This window comes from Labeo rohita, chromosome 13 (assembly GCF_022985175.1).
Source record: "Labeo rohita strain BAU-BD-2019 chromosome 13, IGBB_LRoh.1.0, whole genome shotgun sequence".
NCBI classification, from domain to species: Eukaryota; Metazoa; Chordata; class Actinopteri; order Cypriniformes; family Cyprinidae; genus Labeo; species Labeo rohita.
Window position 1 is genome coordinate 33,026,096 of NC_066881.1, and position 24,419 is coordinate 33,050,514.

Here is a 24,419-nt window from a genome sequence, read left to right on the forward strand (position 1 = left end):
TAAATATCATATTTATTTCATTTAGTACTGCCCTTCAGAAGCTACAAAAGATACTAACATGTTTCCCAGAAGACAAAATAAGTTGAATTTACCCTGATATTCAAATTCCAAAAGTTTTCAACCCCCGGCTCTTAATGCATCGTGTTTCCTTCTGAAGCATCAGTGAGCGTTTGAACCTTCTGTAATAGTTGCATGAGTCTCTCAGTTGTCCTCAGTGTCAAAAAAAAATGGATCTCAAAATCATACAGTCATTGTTGGAAAGGGTTCAATTACACAAAAATGCAGAAAAACCAAGAATTTGTGAGTATCTGAAGGATTTTTCTGAAGAACAGCAGCAGTTTAACTGTTCAGGACAAACAAGGGACTCATGAACAACTATCACAGCTGTGGATCATTCAGGTAACAACACAGTATTAAGAATCAAGTGTGTGCAAATATCAAATATACTATGTGTAAATGTCTTTTATGTGAAATATCTTATTCAGGTCAGTACTAAATAAAAATAACATGCATTTTGTATGATCCCTCTTATTTTGTTGAAATAAACATATTGCAGATTCTGCAAGGTGTATGTAAACTTTTGACTTCAACTGTAGGTAACAGAGAAAATGCCACACAGCAATGCAATACAGCAGCTTTTTAACTGAGGATGTCAATAAGAATCCACTTGCTTTCGGTTGTATCTACTTCGATTGTACAGTAAGACAGACACAGTTTTACACTTCTATGACAGTTTCTGAATAGCAAACTTTTCAAACAGATGTTGTACGTTATGTTGCATAATGAGATTGTGTATCTTAATGCAAATCATTATTTAAAGCAGGAGTGTCCAGTCCCTAAATTTGGACATTATATTGTGGTTCTGTACAGTGTTTAAAACTCTCACCCAGTTAGATTGAGAATATAATGAGATTCTGTTGTCTTAATAAAAAAAGGGCATATGCTTTTGAAAAGGGGTTTCTGTTGCATGATTTGAATAGCAAATTTTTTCAACAGATGTTGTACACCGTTATATTGCACAATGAAATTGTGTATCTTCATGCAAATAATATATGAAATAGCGTATGAAAAATGAGACCGTTAGATGGTAAAAAAAAAAGCATCTAATGCAAAATAATGAAAAATCTAGAGCAACTACTGAACTCACTGTATTTACTAAATGTAACAGTGTTTAATAAAACATTAATAAACATGTTGCAATCCACTGTAATTTCTATTTGTGCTATAGACCTGCTTCTGTGTATCTTGATCTCTCAATAATGTTTGCAAGCTGTTAAATAGAAATGAGTTCACCATTTCAGTAATGAAAGGATGTTTCACTTTTCTCTCTTCAAAATAATTAATCATTTCAAGGTAATGTCATCATGTGTCTTTCTAAATTACACATTAACTGAAATAGAAAATAGAAAATAGAAAAAAAAAAAAAACAAAAAAACTCTTATTTCAATTTACTATATTACATATTATTATTGAAATACATGCTAATGAAAAATATCATTTATATATTGATATTATTCAGATATTATTCAAATAAACTTAAATGAAAATAAATACACAAATTGCTGTCATTTTTTTCTATTTTTGTTTTTAATTATCCACATTTATATTTTTAACCATATACATTTATATTTTTAATTATTTAAAAATCTAATTTTAAATACATACAAATATAATTTTAAAATACTTTTTAAATTCTTTTTTAATTAATTCATTTTTATTTTTATATATTTTTTAATTATTAAAAAACTAAGTACAAGCTAAACAAGCTAAAATGTAACCTTGGTACATTACTATGAGCTTCAGACTTATAGGCCACTTTACAGTGTACACTGTAGAGAAACTGTAAAAATCTAGTTTTATTCTTCTAGTTTAATTTAATGCAGTGCTTTAGTGTTTCATATAAATCTGAATGATTTAGTGGTCCAGCAAAGTAAAGAGTAAATCACTGAGTTGAGCTTCAGCTGGTGTGTTTTAGTGCAAACGAGTGTGACGGTGGGATCGGAGGGGCTGTACTGTATGTCCGTATGTTGTTTGGGGCGAGGAGAGGTTGATGTTAACCTCTGCTCTCACTGTCCCGCTGAGCACTGGTCCCACACACAGCACAAACACATCACATCACATCCACAGGAAACATACTCACGACACTCCACCCGCTACCTCACAACACACCCCCTCAAATAGGTCAAACACACTCCATTACCATTAATTAATTAAATAAAATAGTACATTTTAAAATAAATTATAAATGAATGCAGGAATGAAATTAATAAAAATAAAATAAACCATGTACATATACACAAAATAAATTATGTCTGAATAAAATAAAGTAAATAGAAACTAAATAAAATAAACTAAAAAGAAATAAAAAAAAAAAAGAATAATAAAATAAACAAAATTTCTGCATTAATAAAATATAAAATAAAAAACACCAGGTCTGAACAAAATAAAATGGGGCAACAAAAATAATAATAAACATAAATAAATAAATAAAAGATAAACCATGCATGAAATAATGAAAAATAAAATAAATGTATGAATAACAGTAGAAAAATAATAATAAAATATAAATAATCATAATATTTACAAAATAAAACATACAAAACAATAAAATAAACTAAACTAAATAAAATAAAACTGTATAAATAAATAATGCATGAATTAAATATAAAAAAATAAGAAAATACAAATAATCATAATATTTCCGGAAAAAAAATCATGTATAAAACAATCAAATAAACTAAATAAAATAAAAATGCATAAATAAAATCATTAAATAAACCATGCATGAATTAAATAAGTTAACATAAAAATTAAAACTAGATAAAATAATATATATAAATATAAATAATGTATGAATAAAATAAAAAACTAATTAAATCATGTATGAATACATTTTAAAAAGTAAATGTGATATTATGAAATCAACTACGACAAACTCAAAAATGAATAAAATTAAATAAAACTAGATAAAATAAAATATAAAAATAAACAATGTATGAAATTTAAATTATAATCACAAAATCAACACAACATCTCAAAAAGGAATAAAATAAATAAAAATAAGTAATAAGAAATAAACAAACAAAAACATAAATAAAATAATATATATTTTGTTCAATAGCACAATGGTGATAGCTCAATAACCACCTCATGCTGGGTTTGAACCTGCAACCTTTCAGTTGCCATTCCAAGTCTTTAACCACTAAGGTACAGATACACAACCCTAAATAACCCAGCTACGCAAAAGCTAGATGTTTTTTTTATGTTTCTGTACCTTAATTTTCTCAAGCTCTTGCAGTCTCTCCTGCAGCTGCTGCTGCAAAACCTCGTTCTCACTGGTCAGCTGAGCGGTTCGCTCTTTACTGGATCGAATCATCTCTTTACATCTCTGCAGGAGACTCTCTTGCCTTTTGATCCGCTTCTGAAGCACCTCAATGTCCACCGCGCTGCCCGGCTCTCCGCTGCCCTCTGCTGCCCACGCACACAAAACACAACCAGGTTAAAGACGACTTTATCATAGAAAAATATGTTGTGCACCAGGAAATCTGCACATACCTGTGTTAAGCGCCGTGGTGTCGTCTTTCGAGGGGCTCTGAATGTCAGTGTTTGCATCAACTGTATCTGTGGACTGAGAAGTCTCACCCTCAGATGAGAGCACACCTCCAGACGCCTGCAGACGTTTCTTCAAGAGTGACACCTGAAGACAAACAGCTTCAGTATCACTTTGGATAACTAGATAATGCACAATACAAGATAAACACACAGAGAACACGTACTTGCGTCTGAAGCACAGTGATCATCTGGTCCTTCTCCTCAAGAGCAGCGTCAAACTCCTCCTGTAGGTGTTTCTTGGCCTGCTGGTCCATCTGGAGCTCCTGAGGAGGAGATATGAGGCTTTATAGCTCAATATTTAATATATATTAATAATAAAATCTGTAACATATAAATAATTTGAGTTAAGTAAACAATTTGCAAGTGTTAAAAGAAATACATGTATATATGTGTGTATATACATATACATACATGCATATATATATATATATATATATATATATACACACACACACACACACACACACACATATATATATATATAAAATAAAATATAAAATGAACATATACACATCATATACAAAATTTATAAAAATAATTTGAAAGAAAGAATATATATATATATATATATATATATATATATATAATTTATTATTAATAATAATATATTTATAATATATATATGTAATAAATAATACATACATTTATAATAAAATAAATTAATAATATAATATATACAGTATAGAAAATATATAAAACATAAACATAAAAATAATTTATCAAATGAATTTGATAAATACAATAAAAAGAACATTAAAATAATATTTATAATATTAATAATAATAAATAATATTAATATTACAATAAATAAAATAATATTTTTTTTAATTTATCTTGTTCTTCTATATTATCTGTTTTATTTATGCATGTATTTTTTTTCCATGCCAGGGTAATTACAGTTGACTAAAACTAAAACCTTTATTTTAGCTAGTTTATTTCAATATTTATTTATTTTTAATTTAGTTTAACTTGATGTACTAAAATGACTAAAATAAAAAAAGTACTATATATATATAAAAATAACTATATAAACTATATATATATAAAATAACAATGCTTCATTCATGGTTTCTTATTTTATTTTATTTATTTATTTATTTATTTTATTAATGTTTTTTATTTTCTGTTAACACATTTGTTTTATTTTCTTTCTTTCTTTCTTTCTTTTTTATTTTTATTTTCTATTGCCTCATTTTATTTATTTTATTTTTTTATTAATTTATTTTTTCATTATTTTAACATTTTATTTTATTTTATTTAGTCATGGTTTATTTTCTATTAACACATTTTATTTTGTATTATTTTATTTTATTTTAATGATTTTTTTATTTTCTATTAACACATTTTATTTTTATTTTCTTTATTTTTTCTTTATTTTATTATTATTATTATTATTTTATTTTTATTTTTTTTTTTTTCATGGTTTTAATTTTCTATTGGCACATTTTTACTTTATTTTATTCATGGTTTGTTTTATTTTTTATTGCCACATTTTATTTTTATTTTATTTTTTATTATTTGTTTTGTTTTTTTGTTTTATTTTATATATTGTGTCCAACCCTCCCACAATCAAAGGCAGACAGACAAAATCCGAAACTGTATCTCTCAGACATTAGCTGCATTGTGAATGCTGTTTCATGTTGTCTTTAAGTACACAGTGTGAAGCGAGGAGTAATAGAGATATCAGACGTAGAAAAACATTGAGGGTAGAGCCTGTGATGAAGAATTAATGCGTGTGCCAGACGAACAGCGAGAGACGAACCTCCCTGAGCTCTCCTATTCTTCTCAGGGCTTTATCTTGACTCTGGCTGAGGATGGCCTGAGAGACACAGACAGAGATGAATTACACACTAATATCTGCCCCAAACCTCACAGCAGAACAAATACTGCAACTCATTAAAGGAAAAACATTACAGAAACATCCCTCCAGCTGCACGCAAACTACACTCATTTATTCTGCCGCATCGACTGAATATGAAATTACCTGAGTTTTCTCTTTATCCCGGAGTACAGTTCGGTAGGCTGTTACCAACTGAAAGAGAGAAAAGAGAGAGAGAGAAAAAAAATTAGTCTAGCAATTGCGATCAACTCATTTCACAAATCAGACTGTACCATTCCCAAATCAGCGATCACTTCTGATCAGAATTGTACAATCTACACTACTGACTAGCTGATTAGTTCTAGTCAATGGGTTATGGGTTATGACTCAATTAGTTAAAGGTCAGTTCCTCTTTCCAGTGGTGGACAGTAAGTGCAACTTTATAATCACAACATACATCATGAAATGTACACATTTTTAAGGAAAACAAAATAAATAATAAAAAAAAGAATATTTCAAAAGTAAAAAAAATGAAATAAAATTAGTTCTAATTCTGGTTTTTAATTTTCTTTTAAATTTTCAACTTATTTTAAAATGGATGATTTCAACACTTTATATTAAATATATTTCAGCTGCCAATTTTCACTTAAATTAGTTCTAATCATGTTTTTTAAGTTTACCTTTTTTTTTTTTTTTTTTTACAATTTTCTTTTTCCATTTTAATACTAACGTTTAAGTAATTCTGTTAAATATTCTGTCATTATTTTTTTATATATATTTTTTATAAAGCTTTAATTTTTTATTTGCATTTTAATTTTAGTAATTTTAAGATGAATGATTTTAACACTTTATATTAAATATCAGTTAGTTTCCAATTTTCACTTTAATTTGTTTAATTTGTTCACTTTTTTTATATATATATATATTTTTATAAAGCTTTGATTAATTTTTATTTCCATTTTAACTTCAGTAAATTTAAGATGGAAGATTTTAACAATTTATATTAAATATATTAAATATATTTCAGTTAGTTTCCCATTTTCACTTAAATTTGTTGTAATTTTTAAGTTTTTTCAAGTTTACTGAAAATTTTCTGTTGCCATTTTAATATTAAAGTTTAAGTAATTTTGTTATGTGTTTTGTCATTTTTTAACTTTTTAAAATATTTTTATAAAGCTTTAATTAATTTTTCAATAAGTCATCAACAACTCAAAAGTCTTGACATTGAATGACAAAAACTGCATCTTGTGACGTTTTTTAAGCCCAAATACATCAAAAAACACAAAAAACATTCGCAGCATAAACAGTATGTGATGTGACCCACAAAACAAACAAAACAAAACAAAACAAAATCTAATTTAATTTAATTTAAAAATAAAAAATAAAATAAAATCGAATTTAATTTAATTTAAAAATAAATAAATAAATACATTTTTATTTTCATTTTAATATCAGTAATTTTAAGATGGTTATTTTAACACTTTATATTAAATATATTTCAGTTAGTTGCCAATTTTCACTTAAAATTGTTCTCATTTTTTAGTTATAGTTTCAAGTTTACTTTTTATATTACAGTTGTCTGTTTCCATGCCCAAATACTTCTTGAGGTGGACTGAGATCACAGACTGGATCAGGTGTAAACAGGTCAGATAATCCACATACTGTCAGTGCAGTGCATTATCTCAGATACATGTTCAACTGAAGAGCTCCGATGTGCCATGATTAACATGCACAGTCAGTACAAAAGGCCTGAGCTCCTCCTTAACAAAACAGGCTTGTTCAAATAATCTCTTAATGAGGGCTTAACCACATGCAACGCATGTTCATGCGGCAAAGTTTATTGATTTATTACTACGCCATTATCTCGGGACACAACCTACAGCAGAGTCAACACAGCCAAAGAGATTTTCATGAAATAAAAACTATTACAACTCAGAAACCTTTTATATTCAGTAAAACATGATGGTTTGTGCTTTAATTTGCATTTAACTCTTTGCATCAGGAATGGAAGAGCTTTAGTTTCAGTGGATTGCTGCAAGTCCAATTAATCAGCCATTATTTAGACACGCATGCAAAATCTCTTTCTGCACTTGTAATAAAAGAAAAAAACACTGATGGATAACAAAGATAGCAGTTTCCATCTCAAGTAAGTATGGTTTAGATGTATTATCCCTTAAAAAAACTATTCAATAATCCACTTTTAATGAATGCAATCTACTATATGCCAAGTAAAAAAAGACACAAATCTTTTGAATTAGATGCTCTACAATACTACAAGCATCTAAAATAGTGTTGTAACATCTGTACAGTTGCTTTTGATGCATCAGTCTCCAACAGACATCAGTGCAACCTTACTAAAACAGCCCGGAGCAGACCTACTGTACAGATCACAGACTGACAACATTAAAGCTGACTTCACAGAAACACTGTCAGACATTAATGCACTGCTCGCTCACTGGTGCTGAATGATAATTTATCAGCACCTCTGGTTCATGCTCAAATGCTTTAATATACATTGTGGTCAGCAATAAAAAGTTCATAAAGCAAAAATCATAAAGCAGTAATATCAGTAATATCAATATTTCATAGTTCTGGCTTTATTTCTCAGTATTGGAAAACTTATAGATTTAATTTATAATTATAAATAAACTCATTTATAATCTCAATTGTGAAAAAATAACTCAGATTGTGACTTTTTATAGACTTTTACCTTGTTTTTAGACCTGTGGGTTGACATTTCCCAATTCTGACTTTTTTCTTGAGTTCATATCCCACAATCTGGACTTTTTTTCTCAGAACTGCAACTTCAAAATTTGCAATACCAAGAGGAAAAGTCCCAACTGTCAGCTATTGCAATTGAGAGAGGAAAAAAAAAAGGTCCAAATTGTGAGATACAAAAATGCAATTACCTTTTTTCCCCCTATAAACAACTATGCATAAATAAATAAATAAATACTAAAGGTAATTGCAACTTTCATCTTGTTTCGCAGCTGCGAGTTAATATCTCATAATTCTGACTTTTTTTTCTCAAAATTGTGAGATATAAACTTCATCTGTAAAAATAGGATTATTTTGAGGGAAAATTACTGATTAGCTGAGATACAACTATATGAGGAATCTGAGGGTGCAAAAAAGAAATCGAAATATTGAGAAAATAGCCTTTAAAGTTGCCCAAATAAAGTTCTTAGCAATGCATATTATTAATCAAAAATTGAGTTTTGATATATTTACGGTAGGAAATGTACAAAATATCTTCATGGAACATGATCTTTACTTTATATCCTACTGATTTTTGGCATAAAAGAAAAATCGATGATTTTGACCCACTTACGACTGGTTTTGTGGTCCAGGCTCACATGTATAATCTGAAGCCCTCCCCTAGAAAATCACTGCACCAACTGCTCATAACTGGATCTGATCACAAATCGGTAAACAGTTGGACTGACCACAAGCGATCAGATCACCCAAAACAAACGTTTACCCCAATGCCGCTCACCTCTGAGTATTTCCCCCTGTAATTGCCGAGGCTTCTCTCCACACGGTGCAGGCGATTTAAGAGCTGCTCTTTGGACAGGCTCTCGGTGTTGCCGGGCGAATCCTCCGCCTCGCTCTCGATGTCCGACGGAGGGTCGTACGCCGGCGACGACTGAGCTTCATTCTCCCCGGTAAGAGTGAGGGATTCTCTGGAAGAGCTTCTGACCAGGCTGTCCCGGGAGCCAGAGCGGAAGAGTCCTTCACCGCGGGCCGAACCCCGGAGCAAAGACTCCACGGAAGAAACCTTCTGCTGCAGCTTCTGGGCCAGAGACTGAGACTCCTCCTTCTGGAGAACAATAAATACTTTTAGTATACAAGCACTTTAAATAATAATAATCAGAAGATTAGACTCTATTTGTGACCCTGGACCACAAAACGGGTATATTTGCAGCAATAGCCAAAAATACATTGTTTGGGTCAGAATTATTGATTTTTCTTTTATACCAAAAATCATTAGGGTGTTAAGTAAAGATCATGTTCCATGAAGATATTTTGTAAATTTCCTACTGTAAACATATCAAAACTTCATTGTTGATTAGTAATATGCATTGCTAAGAACTTCATTTGGACAACTTTAAAGGCGGTTATCTCAATATTTCGATTTTTTTGCACCCTCAGATTCCAGATTTTCAAATCGTTGTATCTCAGCCAGATATTATTATATCCTAACAGACCATACATAAATGGAAAGCTTATTTATTCAGATTATGTATAAATCAAAATCTAATTTTAAAAAAACTTTGACCCTAGTTTTGTGGTCCAGGGTCACATTTAGGATCAAAGATTCAAACTCTGATCTAACCTATTACTCAAAAATGACAGTAATGACCTGTAATGAAAAAATCCACATCAACCAAAATCCAATAAAAACTAGACACAAATGTGCTACAAAAAACAATCACATGCCACTAAAAAGGTATTTATAATATAGAATATATACAATAAATATTTATTTTAGAATTTCATAATTTTAGAATTTTCATAATTTCAAATTTTTCTTTCATATAATTTATGTGTGTTTATGTTATGATACAATATAATATATTGACATTTATGGACACGCAATTTGTTGTTTTGCCTGATTTATGCTCATTTGAATTAAAAAAAACTGTCGTACAGTACTTTTTATTATATACAGTAATGAGAACTTATTTTGAGGGGAAATGTGTTTAATTGTCATTAAAATAATGCAAAAGGGAGATGCAATGTCCATATGACACATACAGTACTGTACAAAATTCATGCTTCACAAAAACAATTTTTATATTTTTGAAATTAGTCTTTTTTGCTTACCAAGGTTACATTTATATGCTTTAAAAACCGTAATAGTTTTAAACATTTTTAAAAACAGTAAAATATTTTTATAATTTAAAATTTTCTATTTTAATAGACTTTAAAATGTAATTTATTTCTGTGATGTAAAGCTGAATTTTCATCATTATTACTCCAGTCTTCAGTGTCACATGATCCTTCAGAAATCATTCTAATATGCTGATCTGCTGCTCAAGAAACATTTATTATTATGAAGTTAAAAAGATTACTAATAATCAGATTTTTTATATATATTTTTGAAATGGGTCTATTTTGCTCACCAAGGTTACATTAATTTGATAAGAAAAATGCAGTAAAAAATTGTGAAATATTTTTGTAATTTAAAATAACTGTTTTCTACTTGAATAGATTTCATAATGTAATTTATTTCTGTAATGTAACGCTGAATTTTCAGCATCATTACTCCAGTCTTCAGTATCACATGATCCTTTAGAAATCATGCTAATATGCTGATTTGCTGATCAAGAAACATGTATTAATTATTATCAATGTTAAAAACATTACTAATAATCAGAATTTTTTTTAAATATTTTTGAAATTGTCTTTTTTGCTCACCAAGGTCACATATATTTTATTTTAAAAATGCATTAAAAATAGTAATATTTTTAAACATTTTTAAAAACAGTGAAATATTTTTAGAATTTAAAATATTTTTTTCTATTTGAACAGGTTTTATAATGTAATTTATTTCTGTGATTTAATGCTGAATTTTCAACATCATTACTTCAGCCTTCAGTGTCACATGATCCTTTAGAAATCATTCTAATATGCTGATTTGCTGCTCAAGAAACATGTATTAATTATTATCAATGTTAAAAACATTACTAATTATCAGAAATGCTTCTTTTTAAGGATTCTTTGATGAATAGAAAGTTCAAAAGAACAGTATTTATTTGAAATAGAAATCTTTTGGAACATTACAAATGTTTTTAATGTCACTTTTGATGAATCAAATGCATCCTTGTTGAAATAAAAGTATTATGAAATATCTTCAAACGACTTGAACAGGTCTTCTATCATTTATTTCAAGTTAACACTATTACTTGCCTGAGGAGAAGTGATTCCATCTCCGTTCACACTGCCTCTCGGAGAGCTGCCGGCCGCTTTCAAGCTCTGCATCAGAACAGACCCCACAAACATTAGTGAAAGAGTGTCTCGGCGGTCAGATTTAGGCCTGGTTAGTATTCCTCCAGCCCATCGTGCTGCACCCCGATTACTCTGGGAGCAATATTAGTTTTGCTACGAGAAATGCAGGGGCTTTTGGTTACTCCAACCCTAACCTCATGCAACTCGGAGAGGAACACAGGGGTTAAATACAAACGTAGACAGCATAACTACTGCGTTACACAAACAAGGAGTTAAACACAGCAGCACTAAACTAGCAGCTTTGTCAACTGCAAACCGTTCAAACCCGCTACACGAGCTGGTTACTGAGAGCGTGTGCATTTGGCATTGTGGAGTTCAGCAGGAGTTAGACGGCCACAGCGTTCTCCCTAAGGTAGACGAAAGAAGTCAAGGGTAATGTTTGTAATGACGGACATGAGAAAGTATCATCATCGTCATATATATGAAAAAATTTAACTACAAATACAGAAAAAAACAGCAACGTGCACACTATATGATTATTTATTTTTTACAGTATAACACCGGCAACAAGGCACATTGGCAAGAATTTACTCTGTTTAACCTCCAAACAATGTTGTCCCAGTCTTAGCTAAAATGTAAATCTTACAGTACGACATTAGATATGGTACAAGTTAAATTGGAAAGGGAAGAAAAAAGAAATGCATTTAATGAATTTAAAATAATGCATAAAATAATAAAAACAATTTTATTATTATTGTTGTTGTTATAAATATTATTTAGAAACATAATCATAGAAATACAAATATTATATAGTAATAAAACACAATATTTATAATAGTAAGAATAATATAATACTAAAATATTTATATTACTACTACTACTATTGATAATATTATTAATAATAGTATACTGTTATTATTATACTAATTCTAACACTTATATGATATAATGCTATCATTATTGTTACTTTTATTGTTATTATAAATAATACTAATAATGCCACATAATACTAATATTACTACTAATAACAATAATGATAATAATAAAATGTTATTTATAATACTAAAGTAAAAATAATAATATTAGTTATACTGCAACTACTAATAATAATTATTACAATACTAAATCATACTAATCATCATCACATCATTATTATAAATAATAATAATATGAACAAAAATATAATAAAATATATTAGCATTATAATACCAATACAAAAAATTATATAAAAAATTAATAATAATTTATATTACTACTACTACTATTAATAACAGCAGTAATATTGTTATTAATAATAGTATATTATTATTATTATTATTATTATTATACTAAGTATAATACTTTTACTACTAATAATAACACTATATACTACAATTGTTATTTTCACTGTTATTACAAATAATAGCAATACTAATAATGCTATATAATACTATGACTACTACTTCTAATGAAATAAATTATTTATAATACTAGGAATAATACTAATATTAAAAATAATGATTATTAGTAATACTGCAGCTAATAACAATAATAATAATAATAATAATTGTGTTAATCATTTAAAAACTAATCATCACTATCATCATCATTATATTATTATTATGTTGTTGTTGTAGCATTGAAAAATTGCAGTTCACATGCCTACATTTGACAGCCATGTAATTCAGTAATATAGTTACTATAAATAACTAATTTGTAATCTAGTTGTGGGAGGCATTCCTATAGAGAACATTAAACCACTATTGTGTTTATCAGTTCATCTGAACACTCTAATAAACAGCACGAAACAAAGAACTTGATTACCAACACAACCACACAATAATTCAGTTAAAATGCAATCACTGCACATTAGAGGATTGACTCATCTACTAATGCAATAAGATGGGTTTAAATTCCCTGCTAAAATGCAATATGATGAAAACAGCATTTTGATGCAAGCTAGTCATATTTACATCAGAGTCAACAAGTGAAGCTCACTTTCTGTTTGCTGTACATACACAAGGCAATCCCTACACAATTCAGGCCAAAGGTAATAAAGACACAACTATTAAGACAGCATTACTAGACATTTTTCACTGCGATATCCTAAAGAAAGGACACCAACAGTGTCTTTCACAACATTATACACAACCAATATAAGTAAATAAACATGCTTCCTGTTGACAGAGTGAAGAACTAAATACATTTGCATATGCCAATGAAGGCCAGGGAGACTTCATGCTGAAGGGAAAAACAATGCAGTACTAACAAACAACACACAGTTAAATGAGATCAGATTAGGGTCAATCAACATTTATCACTAATTTAGTTTAGATTTACCCATTTCACCCTTCAACATTCATTTACATTCCTTGTATACTGAAAAACAAAAATATCCACAGGACTGAAAATCATAATAAGGCTAGTAATCACATAATGAGTGTGTTTGATGTGATTGGCAGTGCTGTCTATCAGCTGATGTGTGTGTAATGAGCTCAGGTTTATGTGGAGGATTATCATATCTAGAGATAAATCCTTCAGTCAGAGCTGAGCATCTATAGTCTCCACAAACACAGTAAATGTACTGGAAAGAGCAGCCGAGTAAAGTAGGTGTCAGCCAATTGGCCTGGCTGATATTAAGCAATTTTATGGTTATCGGTCATTTTCAAAAACGATTTTTCCAATAAAATCATTTAAAAGCATTTAAAAAAAAGTTTTGTCAGAGCCCTTGTTATTCTTAATTTTGACATTCATTTTCATTTTTACAACAGATATATATATTGGTTCAAAATATAGGTTACTTGATCTCTAATAATCGATATCTAGGGCCCTATGACTTCCGCAATGTGGAAAACGTGGACAGAAAAAAGAAGTTTAGCGGCTAAAGTAAACAGGCTCGTCACTCCACAGAGAGAAGAGAGGGGCGGGGCGAGCAGAGCTCATTAACATTTAAAGCAACCTCAACCAAAACAAGATGATTTTTGCAGAGCTCATTTTGACAAGGAAAAAAGGAGTGTTGTTTTACACAACAATTGAGAATTTTTAACCAAAGTATATTATGGACTTTTCATTAAGACACTAAAGAATCATATCAACTTATGGAAAATGGGCATCCGATGACCCCTTTAAAGAATTTGGTAACAATAAACCAGAAGGTGAGAAAAACAAAACATTTCATAGGGCCCTAAAAATGTAATTTTTGTTAAACTTTTAATAAATTTATGTTAAATTGTATAAGTTTCATAATTTTTTGATTAATAAAATGTAATTTAATCATTTTAAAAAAGGAATCCAGAAAAATTTAAATGGTAAAGCGGAATCCAAAAAAATTTAAATAGAAAAAATGGAATTTGGAAAAAAATAAAAGGGATTTCATACGCCCCTAAATATCACCGCCGGTCCCAAAAAACACATATCAGTCGACCCTAGTGTAAAGTCGCCTGACTGTAAAACTGAAACAAATTACAGATACACAGCTGAAACACAGTGAGTTGAATATATTAGCTTCTTATTTATGCTTCAGATCAGTTTTGACATTGTTAACCAAAATGATTAAATGTTTTCATGCATTTTAAATAAAGCCGCAACAAAATGAACCATGATAAATATTAGATGGAAAGCTTGAACCTAAAATTTAGAAATTTGCCTTGACAACTAACTAAACTAAACTAAACATAAGTTTGAGTAATAAAGCTACTTAAACAAAACAAAAAAATAAATAAATACAAAAATTTACAATAAATATATTTAAAACCTAATAAAAAATTTAAAAAGTACATAAAATTCTTAAAAAAACAATTAATTTAAAATAAACTAAATTAAACAAAATCTAAAATGAAAATTCTTATTATAATATAAATATAAATAATACTAATAAAGCACTGCTTTGGATAATAACAGAGATATATAAAGATAATAAAACAAAAAACAAAACTACTAAAACAAACTGAAATTAAAATTTAAAAAAAGCTAGAAACTAGAATTGCTATAATAGTATATAAATATTACGAAAATTACATTGCTTTAGTAATGTGACAATAACACAGACAGACAAATGCACAAATGCCTGTTCATAATCACACAAAATGCTGAGACATCAACATTTTTCAAAACAAAATAAGCGTAAAATAACTAAAGCGTGACACTTCACTCCAAGTTCAATGCACCGGGAAATAATGATGCAAGACATGCGAAAGGACCTTCAATAATCCAAATTTAGAAACACCTTTAAACAAAGAATTCGCCAAATTAATTTGGCAAGGAAATCAAAAGAACTCTTAGGGAACAGCAAGGGAACATTCAACACGGAATCTATGAGGATACTACTTAGGGAACGGGGTAGGGAATCCATAACAGTATCTAACACTACGGGAATAACATTCATTCCTAGAGATGCCAAATTAGAGGAACCATTCCGAGGTACAAAACGGAGAAAAGCAACTGCCATCCCACAATCAGGCCTAACGAGGAACGCAAGATATTAGATGCAGGGGTTAGGAGCGAGATGCCTTTGAGTTATGCAGAAACGCTCAAGAAGAAAAGCTGCAAGCAGGTGTTACTCGGCCTCCTCTAGCCCATAACCTCCAAAGGCATCGCAGACGGGACGGGGGACAGAGGGTTGGTTTTATTTCTCGAGGGGTGAGGAAGAGGAGGCGATGTGTGAGGACAGACTCACCGCACTGGGCACCTGGGCCGCTTTGGGTCGTTTTGAGTGGTCCAGAGCAAAGATAGTATACTCAGAGAGAAAAGCAGGCTCTGCTATCATCCCAGCCAGCAGCTGAACGACCCCCCCACACGAGTCAACGCATTAATGACGGGACCGAGGAGTGAAGAGCAATGAGAAAACAACACAATGAGTGAGACCACAGAAAAAAGAGCCAGAGGATGAGAGAATGACATCTGTGGAAACAGAAAGAGAGTTGAGACAGCGGATCCACACTGAAGGCAGACGGACGCTATTTGATGTCTCTCTACCAAACCTGATTTTGATTCTCTTGAATGTGATTGGCATCAAATCATCATATGCTGTGTATAGAGACATCAAACAATCTAACCGCCTTTGGCACAGAAGAGATTAGAGCTCAAAAATAAGGATGAGTTGACAAGGCTGTGGTGTCACTCTATCTTGCGTAAAGTTTTTTGTTTTATTCCTTGTATCAAATTTTGTTGAATTAAAATTTTCTGTTGACTTATGCTAATATAATATAATATAATATAATATAATATATGTAATATATAAATTAAACATATACTTCTACATATATTTAAATATAAATATTTAATAAAGTGTGTGTATATATGTGTATATATATATACATATATATATTTATATTATACGAAATATTAATGTAATATTGTAATATAACATTTAATAAAAAAAATTAAAATATTAATAAATATAATAAAAATATATATATAATAATATAAATATAATGTTTACGGTTTTAAAAAATAATATTATCATATGAAATAAATACTATAAAAAATAGATTTAAGGATAAAAATAAAATAAGGATATGCCGGTATTTTTATTTTTATTTTTATTTTGTGTTTATTGATGATGTACATGAGTTTTTGTGTGAATTAAAAATGTCTGTAAAGTTCTGACTTTAGTGACAGTCTTGGACTCAAATTCAAAACAAATTCTAATATATATGTATATATATATTATAATATTGCAAATAAAATTTTAAATACAAAAGTATTAAAATATAACATTTTTTTGTACTATATTAACAATGTTTAATGTTTTAACAAAAAATATAAATAATATTATTATAAAAATAAACATTATATAAAATAATTACATTGTAAAGCATCCTTGAGCCGTGGAAAGGCACTACATACATAAAACTTATTATTATAATTATTATTAATATTAATATTATTATTATTAAATTTAAGTACAAAATTACAACAAAATACACAAAAAGTAAAAAATATATATATATAATTTATATTTATAAATTATATATATATAACTTATATGAAATATTAATGTAATATTGTAATATAAAACAAACACAACATAAAATATAAAATAAAAATATAATAAAAAATTATATAAAAATATAAATGTAATGTTTACCGTTTAAAAAAAATAATGTCATATCAAATAAATACTATAGAAAATACATTTACATTATATGAAATATTATTATAATATTGTAAATAAAATTTGAAATACGAAAGTATTAAAATATTACAAACAATATATTTTTTTTAAATAACTATATTGTACTATTGCACTATCCTTATTGTTGAGCCCTGGAAATGCTGAGGTGATGTGGATTTCATTCTGATGGAGATCTGAGATCTGATGGAAATTTCAAAAAGAAATACAAACAGAAAATGTGGTAGAAAGACAAAGGTACAATCAAAACCTCGGCTCACTGATCAGTAAACCGGTTTCCCTGCAATGGTGGGAATACTTCATTCTATTTGAGCTGTTGTTCATAAAAAGAGGACAAACACATCAATAAAACAAAAAAAAAATAGTAATTTGATTCATGTTACACTGACAAAACTCCAAAGGATAAACCAAGTAGAGTCTATGAAAGTCCATTACTATTTCAAACTTTGTACTCGTATGTTATTATTTTCCATGTTCATGCTTAATAGGGGGTTCAATGTCACAGTCCAGAATGACAAAACTGAATCATCTAGACTATTATTAGCCTGCATTAGTACAATAATAGCAGTAATAGCATGTCCTGTGGTAACCAACCAGCTGGAGATTATCAAACTGATTTTATATCTCTGCACAAAGTCCACTGTAAAACAAGAGGTAGATCATTTAACTGAAACATTTTAAATTCACAGAATAATAAATCTTATTTAAAACAGAATCTATTGCCCTATTCCTGGTCCAGACCGTAGAGGCCCCAAAAAAGTATTTAAACACTTAATGGACACCTAAAACATTAAAATTCAAAATGAATTCATGTTAAATAATGACAGCACAAGCACGCTTTTCAAACTAAACTTTTAAAAACTTTTTAGCTATACTGTATACATTTAGAAATTATAGATCGCAGTGAATATCTTGCACGTCTGACAAACACCAAAAGATCACCTTAAGTCGTTGATTAAATTTACTATGTCTGCCATCTTTCCAAAAGCCTGTGTTGTATGTATGGTGTATTCCTAATCATAACAGTTCAGATATTCTACACACAAGAGTTAAAGGGTAAATCTGGCACATGGAAGCAGTTGGCGCTCATATACATGCACTCAAGACCAATGACAAGACATGCTATTTGCATCTGACCGCTTACCTCTCTGTCGTTGGGGGAGGCCGGAGCATCTTGGTGCAGGAAAGGGGGCTGAGCGCGCCTCTCTCCTGAACTCACCTGTCGGATACAGAAATGTGCGTCATACATCAAGACACGAAAATGGCAATCAATGCACGGATTACACTACTGGTCACTAAGATTTTTTGAAAGAAGTCTCTTCTTCTCAGCAAGTCTACATTTTTACAGTAAAAACAGTAATATTGCAAAATATTATTACAATTTAAAATAACTGTTTTCTATCTGAACACATTTTTAAATGTAATTTATTCCTGTGATGCAAAGCTAGGGCTGTCAACGATTAATCGGAATTAATCGCATACAAAATAAAAGTTTGAGTTTGCCTAATATATGTGTGTGTACTGTGTATAATTATTATGTATATATAAATACAAACACATTCATGTATATATTTAATAAATATTTACAAGCATATGTATTTATTATCATTTTTATATAATTTATATTATATATAAATTAAATCATTTTGTATATTAATAACATATTTCTCATATGTATACACATTAATTTGTGTGTATTTATATATACATAATAATTGCACACAGTACACACATATATATTAGGCAAACTTAAACTTTTATTTTGTATGCGATTTTATCGCGATTAATCGTTGACAGCCCTATGCAAAGCTGAGTTTTTTTGTATCATTACTCTACTCAGAGTCACATGATCCGTCAGAAATAATTATTTTATTCGGCTTAATATTTTTGTGACACACTAACAAATGTTTGAGGTAAGTATTATTTATATAAAATTAAAATACATTTTTTATTTCAATTATGTTTAACAAAAAAAGGTTCTAAGCATAAAAACAATAATTGTTATACTGCTTTAAATAGTTGTTTTTCCCAAAAATATAAAATCAAAATAAAATAAATTAAAGGTGTTCTGTATAATTGCATTGCATTTTTCTTATTCTGAACAAAAAATACATATCATACATTCTTCCCTAATTTACAGAAGACACCCACTCAAATGTCATTCAGTGAAACAATCTTATGACATATTAAAAGACAAATTACTTTCACCAAAATACCAATTAGTTGTAATTCTACATTTTTTAAATCTGCCACTATCCTAGGTTTTGCCCATTTGCCAGTAATAATTTTTTACTTATTTAAAACACAATAAAATTTAACATGCTCCCTTATTCTTTTATATATTTTAATAAGTACAAATCAGAATAAGCATGTTGTTCGTATTTTTTACATGAATGTTGTGTTACACTAAATGACAATGTAACATTATTTCAACCAAATTTTACATTTTATTCTCCAAAAACTTTTTTGTGACCCTGGACCACAAAACCAGTCTTACGTCGCTGGGGTTTATTTGTAGCAATAGCCAAAAATACATTGTATGGGTCAAAATTATTGATTTTTCTTTTATGGCAAAAATCATTAGGAAATTAAGTAAAGATCATGTTCCATGAAGATATTTTGTAAAATTCCTACTGTAAATGTATGAAAACTTAATTTTTGATTAGTCATATACCTTGTTAAGAACATTATTTGAAGAACTTTAAAGGTGATTTTCTCCCTCAGATTCCTGATTTTACAATAGTTGTATCTCAGCCAAATATCGTCCTATCCTAACAAACTACACATCAATGAAAAGCTTATTTATTCAGCTTTCATATGATGTATAAATCTCAATTTTGAAAAAATGACCCTTATGACTGGTTTTGTGATCCAGGGTCACATTTGAAACCTTAAAATCAGACACTTTAATGTGCTTTCTACGGACGTAAAATCACTTTTGCAATGTCTTTGACCCATATATTTACCTTACAGCAGGCTGTTTTTATATTTAGAGTTAAATATGCTTACCTGTTACCAAATGAACACACTGTCCCTAAAATATAATTTAATTTTGTTGAGCAAGATAAAGAGGTAAGGACATATAATCGATAGATAAATGTATATTTTGGGGTAAAACATGACTTTTTAAAAAATAATTTTCTGATTCACCACTAAACTTAATTTAATAATTAAACCAAACAGACTTGAATCTCAACTTAAGTACAAGTTTAACCTTTCAACATCATGTCTGTTTAGGGAAACGTGTTAAAGAGCTCTCAGCTCTAGTTAACAGGTCAAGCTGGTTTGTGGGTCATTAAGTAGCTGACAAACAAGAAATGATCAATAAAACGTGGTATTAATAAGGTAACTTCGAAGAATACCGTGGTACATTGCATGGAGGTACCACAATATTATTTAAACACCTTGGAGTACCATGTAAATACCATTATGTATGAATGTAGTAATCACTTAACAAGACTATGGTAAATATCAAAGTACCATATTATATCCATCTGATTGCTTCTTGATACTGTTCTGCTAAAGAATAACTAATCCGCAAGTTTATTAAAAGATTGTAAGAGCTAACGTTGTAATTTGAATGTTTAACCCAGTAATAAGAGTGTTAAGCCTTATAACTGTAGTACATACTTGATGTTGTGTTTTGTTTTGTTAGCATACATGCTACATGAGCAAAGTACACTGACCTGCGCCTGCGCGCTGCTCCGCTGAGGCGACTGCTCCTCTATTACTTTCTGCTTCAGTTTCTTAAACATCACTCCATGCGATTATTGTCACGTCAAGAACGATTTTACTGTTCGATATGCAGAATAAGAAACTTAATGTATGTGTGGATGAGAGCAGTGCGCAGATGCAGCTGACGTGGAGGAAAAGTGAACAGCTACGGGTCCACGAGAGGCTCAGAAAGGATGATGACGAGTTACTGACTCGCATATTTCAGTGGCAGTAGAACATGAACTGAGTGTGACATAACAAACAAAACTCTGATAAATAACATGCTACTTACATTCATGTACCAATGTATTTATGTGGTATTATATACACTACCAGTCAAAAGTTTTTGAACAGTAAGATTTTTAATTTTTTTTTTTAAAAGAAGTCTCTTCTGCTCACCAAACTTGACAGAAAAAAATCAGAAAAAAAAATTGAAATATTTGTACTATTTAAAACAACTGCGTTCTAATTGAATATATTTTAAATTTAATTTATTCCCGTGATCAAAGCTGAAATTTGCTGTTCAAGAAACCTTTTTGTTATTATTATCAATGTTTAAAACAGTTAAATACATTTTTGGGGAAATCAATTATAGAAAGTAATACTTTTATTTAGCAAGGATGCTTTAAATTGATCAAAAGTGATGATAAAGACATTTACAATGTTACAAAGATTTTTATTTCAGATAAATGTTGTTCTTCTGAACTTTCTATTCTGAAAAAAATTGTACTATAATAATTTCAATAATAATAAAAATAATAATAATAATAAATGTTTTTTTGAGCAGCAAATCAGAATATTAGAGTGATTTCTAGAAGGATCATGTGACTGGACTAATGATGCTAAAAATTCAGCTTTGAAATCATAGGAATAAATTACATTTTAAAATATTTTCAAATAGACAATGGTTATTATAAATAGTAAAAATATTTAACATTTTTTACTGTTTTTGCTTTTTGCAGAGTTGGTGAACAGAAGAGACTTCTTTAAAAAACAAAAAATCTCACTGATAAAATATATATAGTAACTTTATATATATATATATATATATATATATATATGATGTGATATGAAGAAAATAATAATATTTATAGCATACAATAATGTTGATTCAGCTGACAGAACTTGTCAACATTATATATATATATAAATATATATATATATATGTATGTATGTATGTATGTATGACATTTACATTTACATTTACATTTACATTTACATTTACATTTATTCATTTAGCAGACGCTTTTATCCAAAGCGACTTACAGGTGGGGAATACATCAAGCGATTTGTCCTAAAGAAGCAAAACGACCTACGAAGTGCTCAAAATACCATATAACAGGCATTGTTCAAATAAGTACAAGCTAGAAAGGGAAAAGAGTAGAAAAGGAATTTTTTTTTTTTTTTTTTTTTTTTTTTTTTTTTAAGTCAAGTAGTGTCGAAAGAGATGGGTTTTCAGCAGTTGCTTGAAAGTTGTTAGGTATGAAGAAAATAATAATAATTATAGCATACAATAACATTTTAATATTGAGTGTTTTGTTTACATTTACACATTGTTTTTTTTCAAATGTTGAACAACATCTGACATTATGTCAACCACATTTCAACATTGAAAGTCGGTCATATAACAAACAATGATGAAACAACCAAACTTCAACAAATGAACAAAAAAAAAACGCATAAATAAATCTTTCATATGAAAAATAGTCAAATGAAATTAAGTGCATATCATCCCCTTGACAAAATTAAAGTTCATTTTGTATTTAATTTGCATGAATGAACCTTAATGATGAACTGGTTTTGTTTTTGTAATTTAAACCCAATTATGTCACAAAGAAACTGAAATTGGCTGGATAATTACACACTTTATATGATCATAAATAACCTTTAAACTGTCTCGTTTTAGGAATGAAAGTCTGGCCTCATTTTTCTCGTTCTTATATAACCACATTCAGCATTCAGACTCTGTCTGTGCTCTTCTACACATCTCTGGGGTTAAAGGTCACAGACATGGTTCAAAATCTGGGCTGAAAGTTACTGACGTTGTACCCATTGCAACCTTGAGCAAAACAATCCCTTTCTCCAAAGGGATTGTCACTGCAGAAACTGCCCTGTAATTCACTTTAATAACAAGTATCCGCCTAATGAGCCATAAATATTTGATTACTGTGGGCTGTATGATTAAAAACAAATTGTATATGGATGAGAAGTCTAGGTAATGCATATTCACACATGATCGGTTCAGTGGGTCAGTGTTCGTTGTGCTTAGGAGAGAAAATATATTAAAGAGATCTCATTGTTTTGGCTCAGTGTTGCACATACTCTTAAGAAGCTCTAGAGGGCGCTCTCTATAACTGTATTAAAGCTGAACTGTTTTTATGGGAATAATAAACAATAACAATAAAATATCACATCGAGGGTGTCTCCTAATATTTAAGATTCTGTCATTGAAAACCCCTTATTGATCAGCCACTATATTAAATCCCTTAATGTCTCTAAGCTTCTGTGAAACATAAATACTACTGTGCAATATTCAACATTGATATCTTATGATATTAATGTTTAAGTTTGTCACATTTAAATGTCTGTACAGACTCATATCTCATTGCATGTTTTTTTCTGTATATAACAACTCACTGTACATACAGTTTTAATATATATGTTTTATTACCATATGTATTTTTCAGTAAATGTTTTTTTCACATTTTCATGTCATTTGTCCTTTTTATTTGCTTAATTAAATAACTAAAACTAAAATAAAATTTTTAGAATTTGAGAAAATTTTAGACATAAAAAAATAATAATAAAAAAAAATAAAATTACATACAGTTGCTAAATCTTCATCCACAACTAAAATAAAAATGGAAATTAAAATCAAAATTTTAATAAAATCTGAAATAGTATCTCAATGATAATAAAGACCGGTTACAGCTAGGGTTGTTATAGTTTATTAAAACTAAAACCATTAAACATTTGTTTACTTCCAAAAAACTTTCACTAATAATATATATCATACATGATAAAAATAAATAAATAAAAAAAAAATTATTTCAGCTAAGGACATTTAAAAAAAAAAAAATATATATATATATATATATATATATATATATATATATATATAAATGTAGCTAAAATTAAAACAAAATCAGAAAGTACAAAAAAATATATATATATATATATATACTTATATATTAATAAAAATATTGACTG

The 24,419-nt window shown here is 29.0% G+C and overlaps 1 protein-coding gene across 5 annotated transcripts in view; it reads right to left on the minus strand.

Moving 5' to 3' along the window:
- golga4 (golgin A4) overlaps window positions 1–21,376 on the minus strand; it is a 54,276-nt gene extending 32,900 nt beyond the window's left edge. Inside the window, exons 1-10 of one of the 5 annotated variants that reach the window (XM_051126210.1) lie at window positions 21,182–21,376; window positions 18,640–18,714; window positions 16,038–16,139; window positions 11,345–11,410; window positions 8,928–9,248; window positions 5,597–5,644; window positions 5,375–5,431; window positions 3,777–3,875; window positions 3,556–3,697; window positions 3,275–3,471 (exon numbers count right to left, since the gene is read on the minus strand). In XM_051126210.1, the coding sequence (XP_050982167.1) occupies window positions 3,275–3,471; window positions 3,556–3,697; window positions 3,777–3,875; window positions 5,375–5,431; window positions 5,597–5,644; window positions 8,928–9,248; window positions 11,345–11,410; window positions 16,038–16,139; window positions 18,640–18,714; window positions 21,182–21,250 (1,176 nt within the window). In that variant the 5' untranslated portion in view covers window positions 21,251–21,376. Of the gene's footprint in view, window positions 1–3,274; window positions 3,472–3,555; window positions 3,698–3,776; window positions 3,876–5,374; window positions 5,432–5,596; window positions 5,645–8,927; window positions 9,252–11,344; window positions 11,411–16,037; window positions 16,140–18,639; window positions 18,715–21,181 lie in introns of all 5 variants that reach the window. The other 4 variants (XM_051126209.1, XM_051126208.1, XM_051126212.1 and 1 more) reach the window with 4 other exon arrangements.
- Between the last annotated feature and the right edge of the window lie 3,043 nt (window positions 21,377–24,419).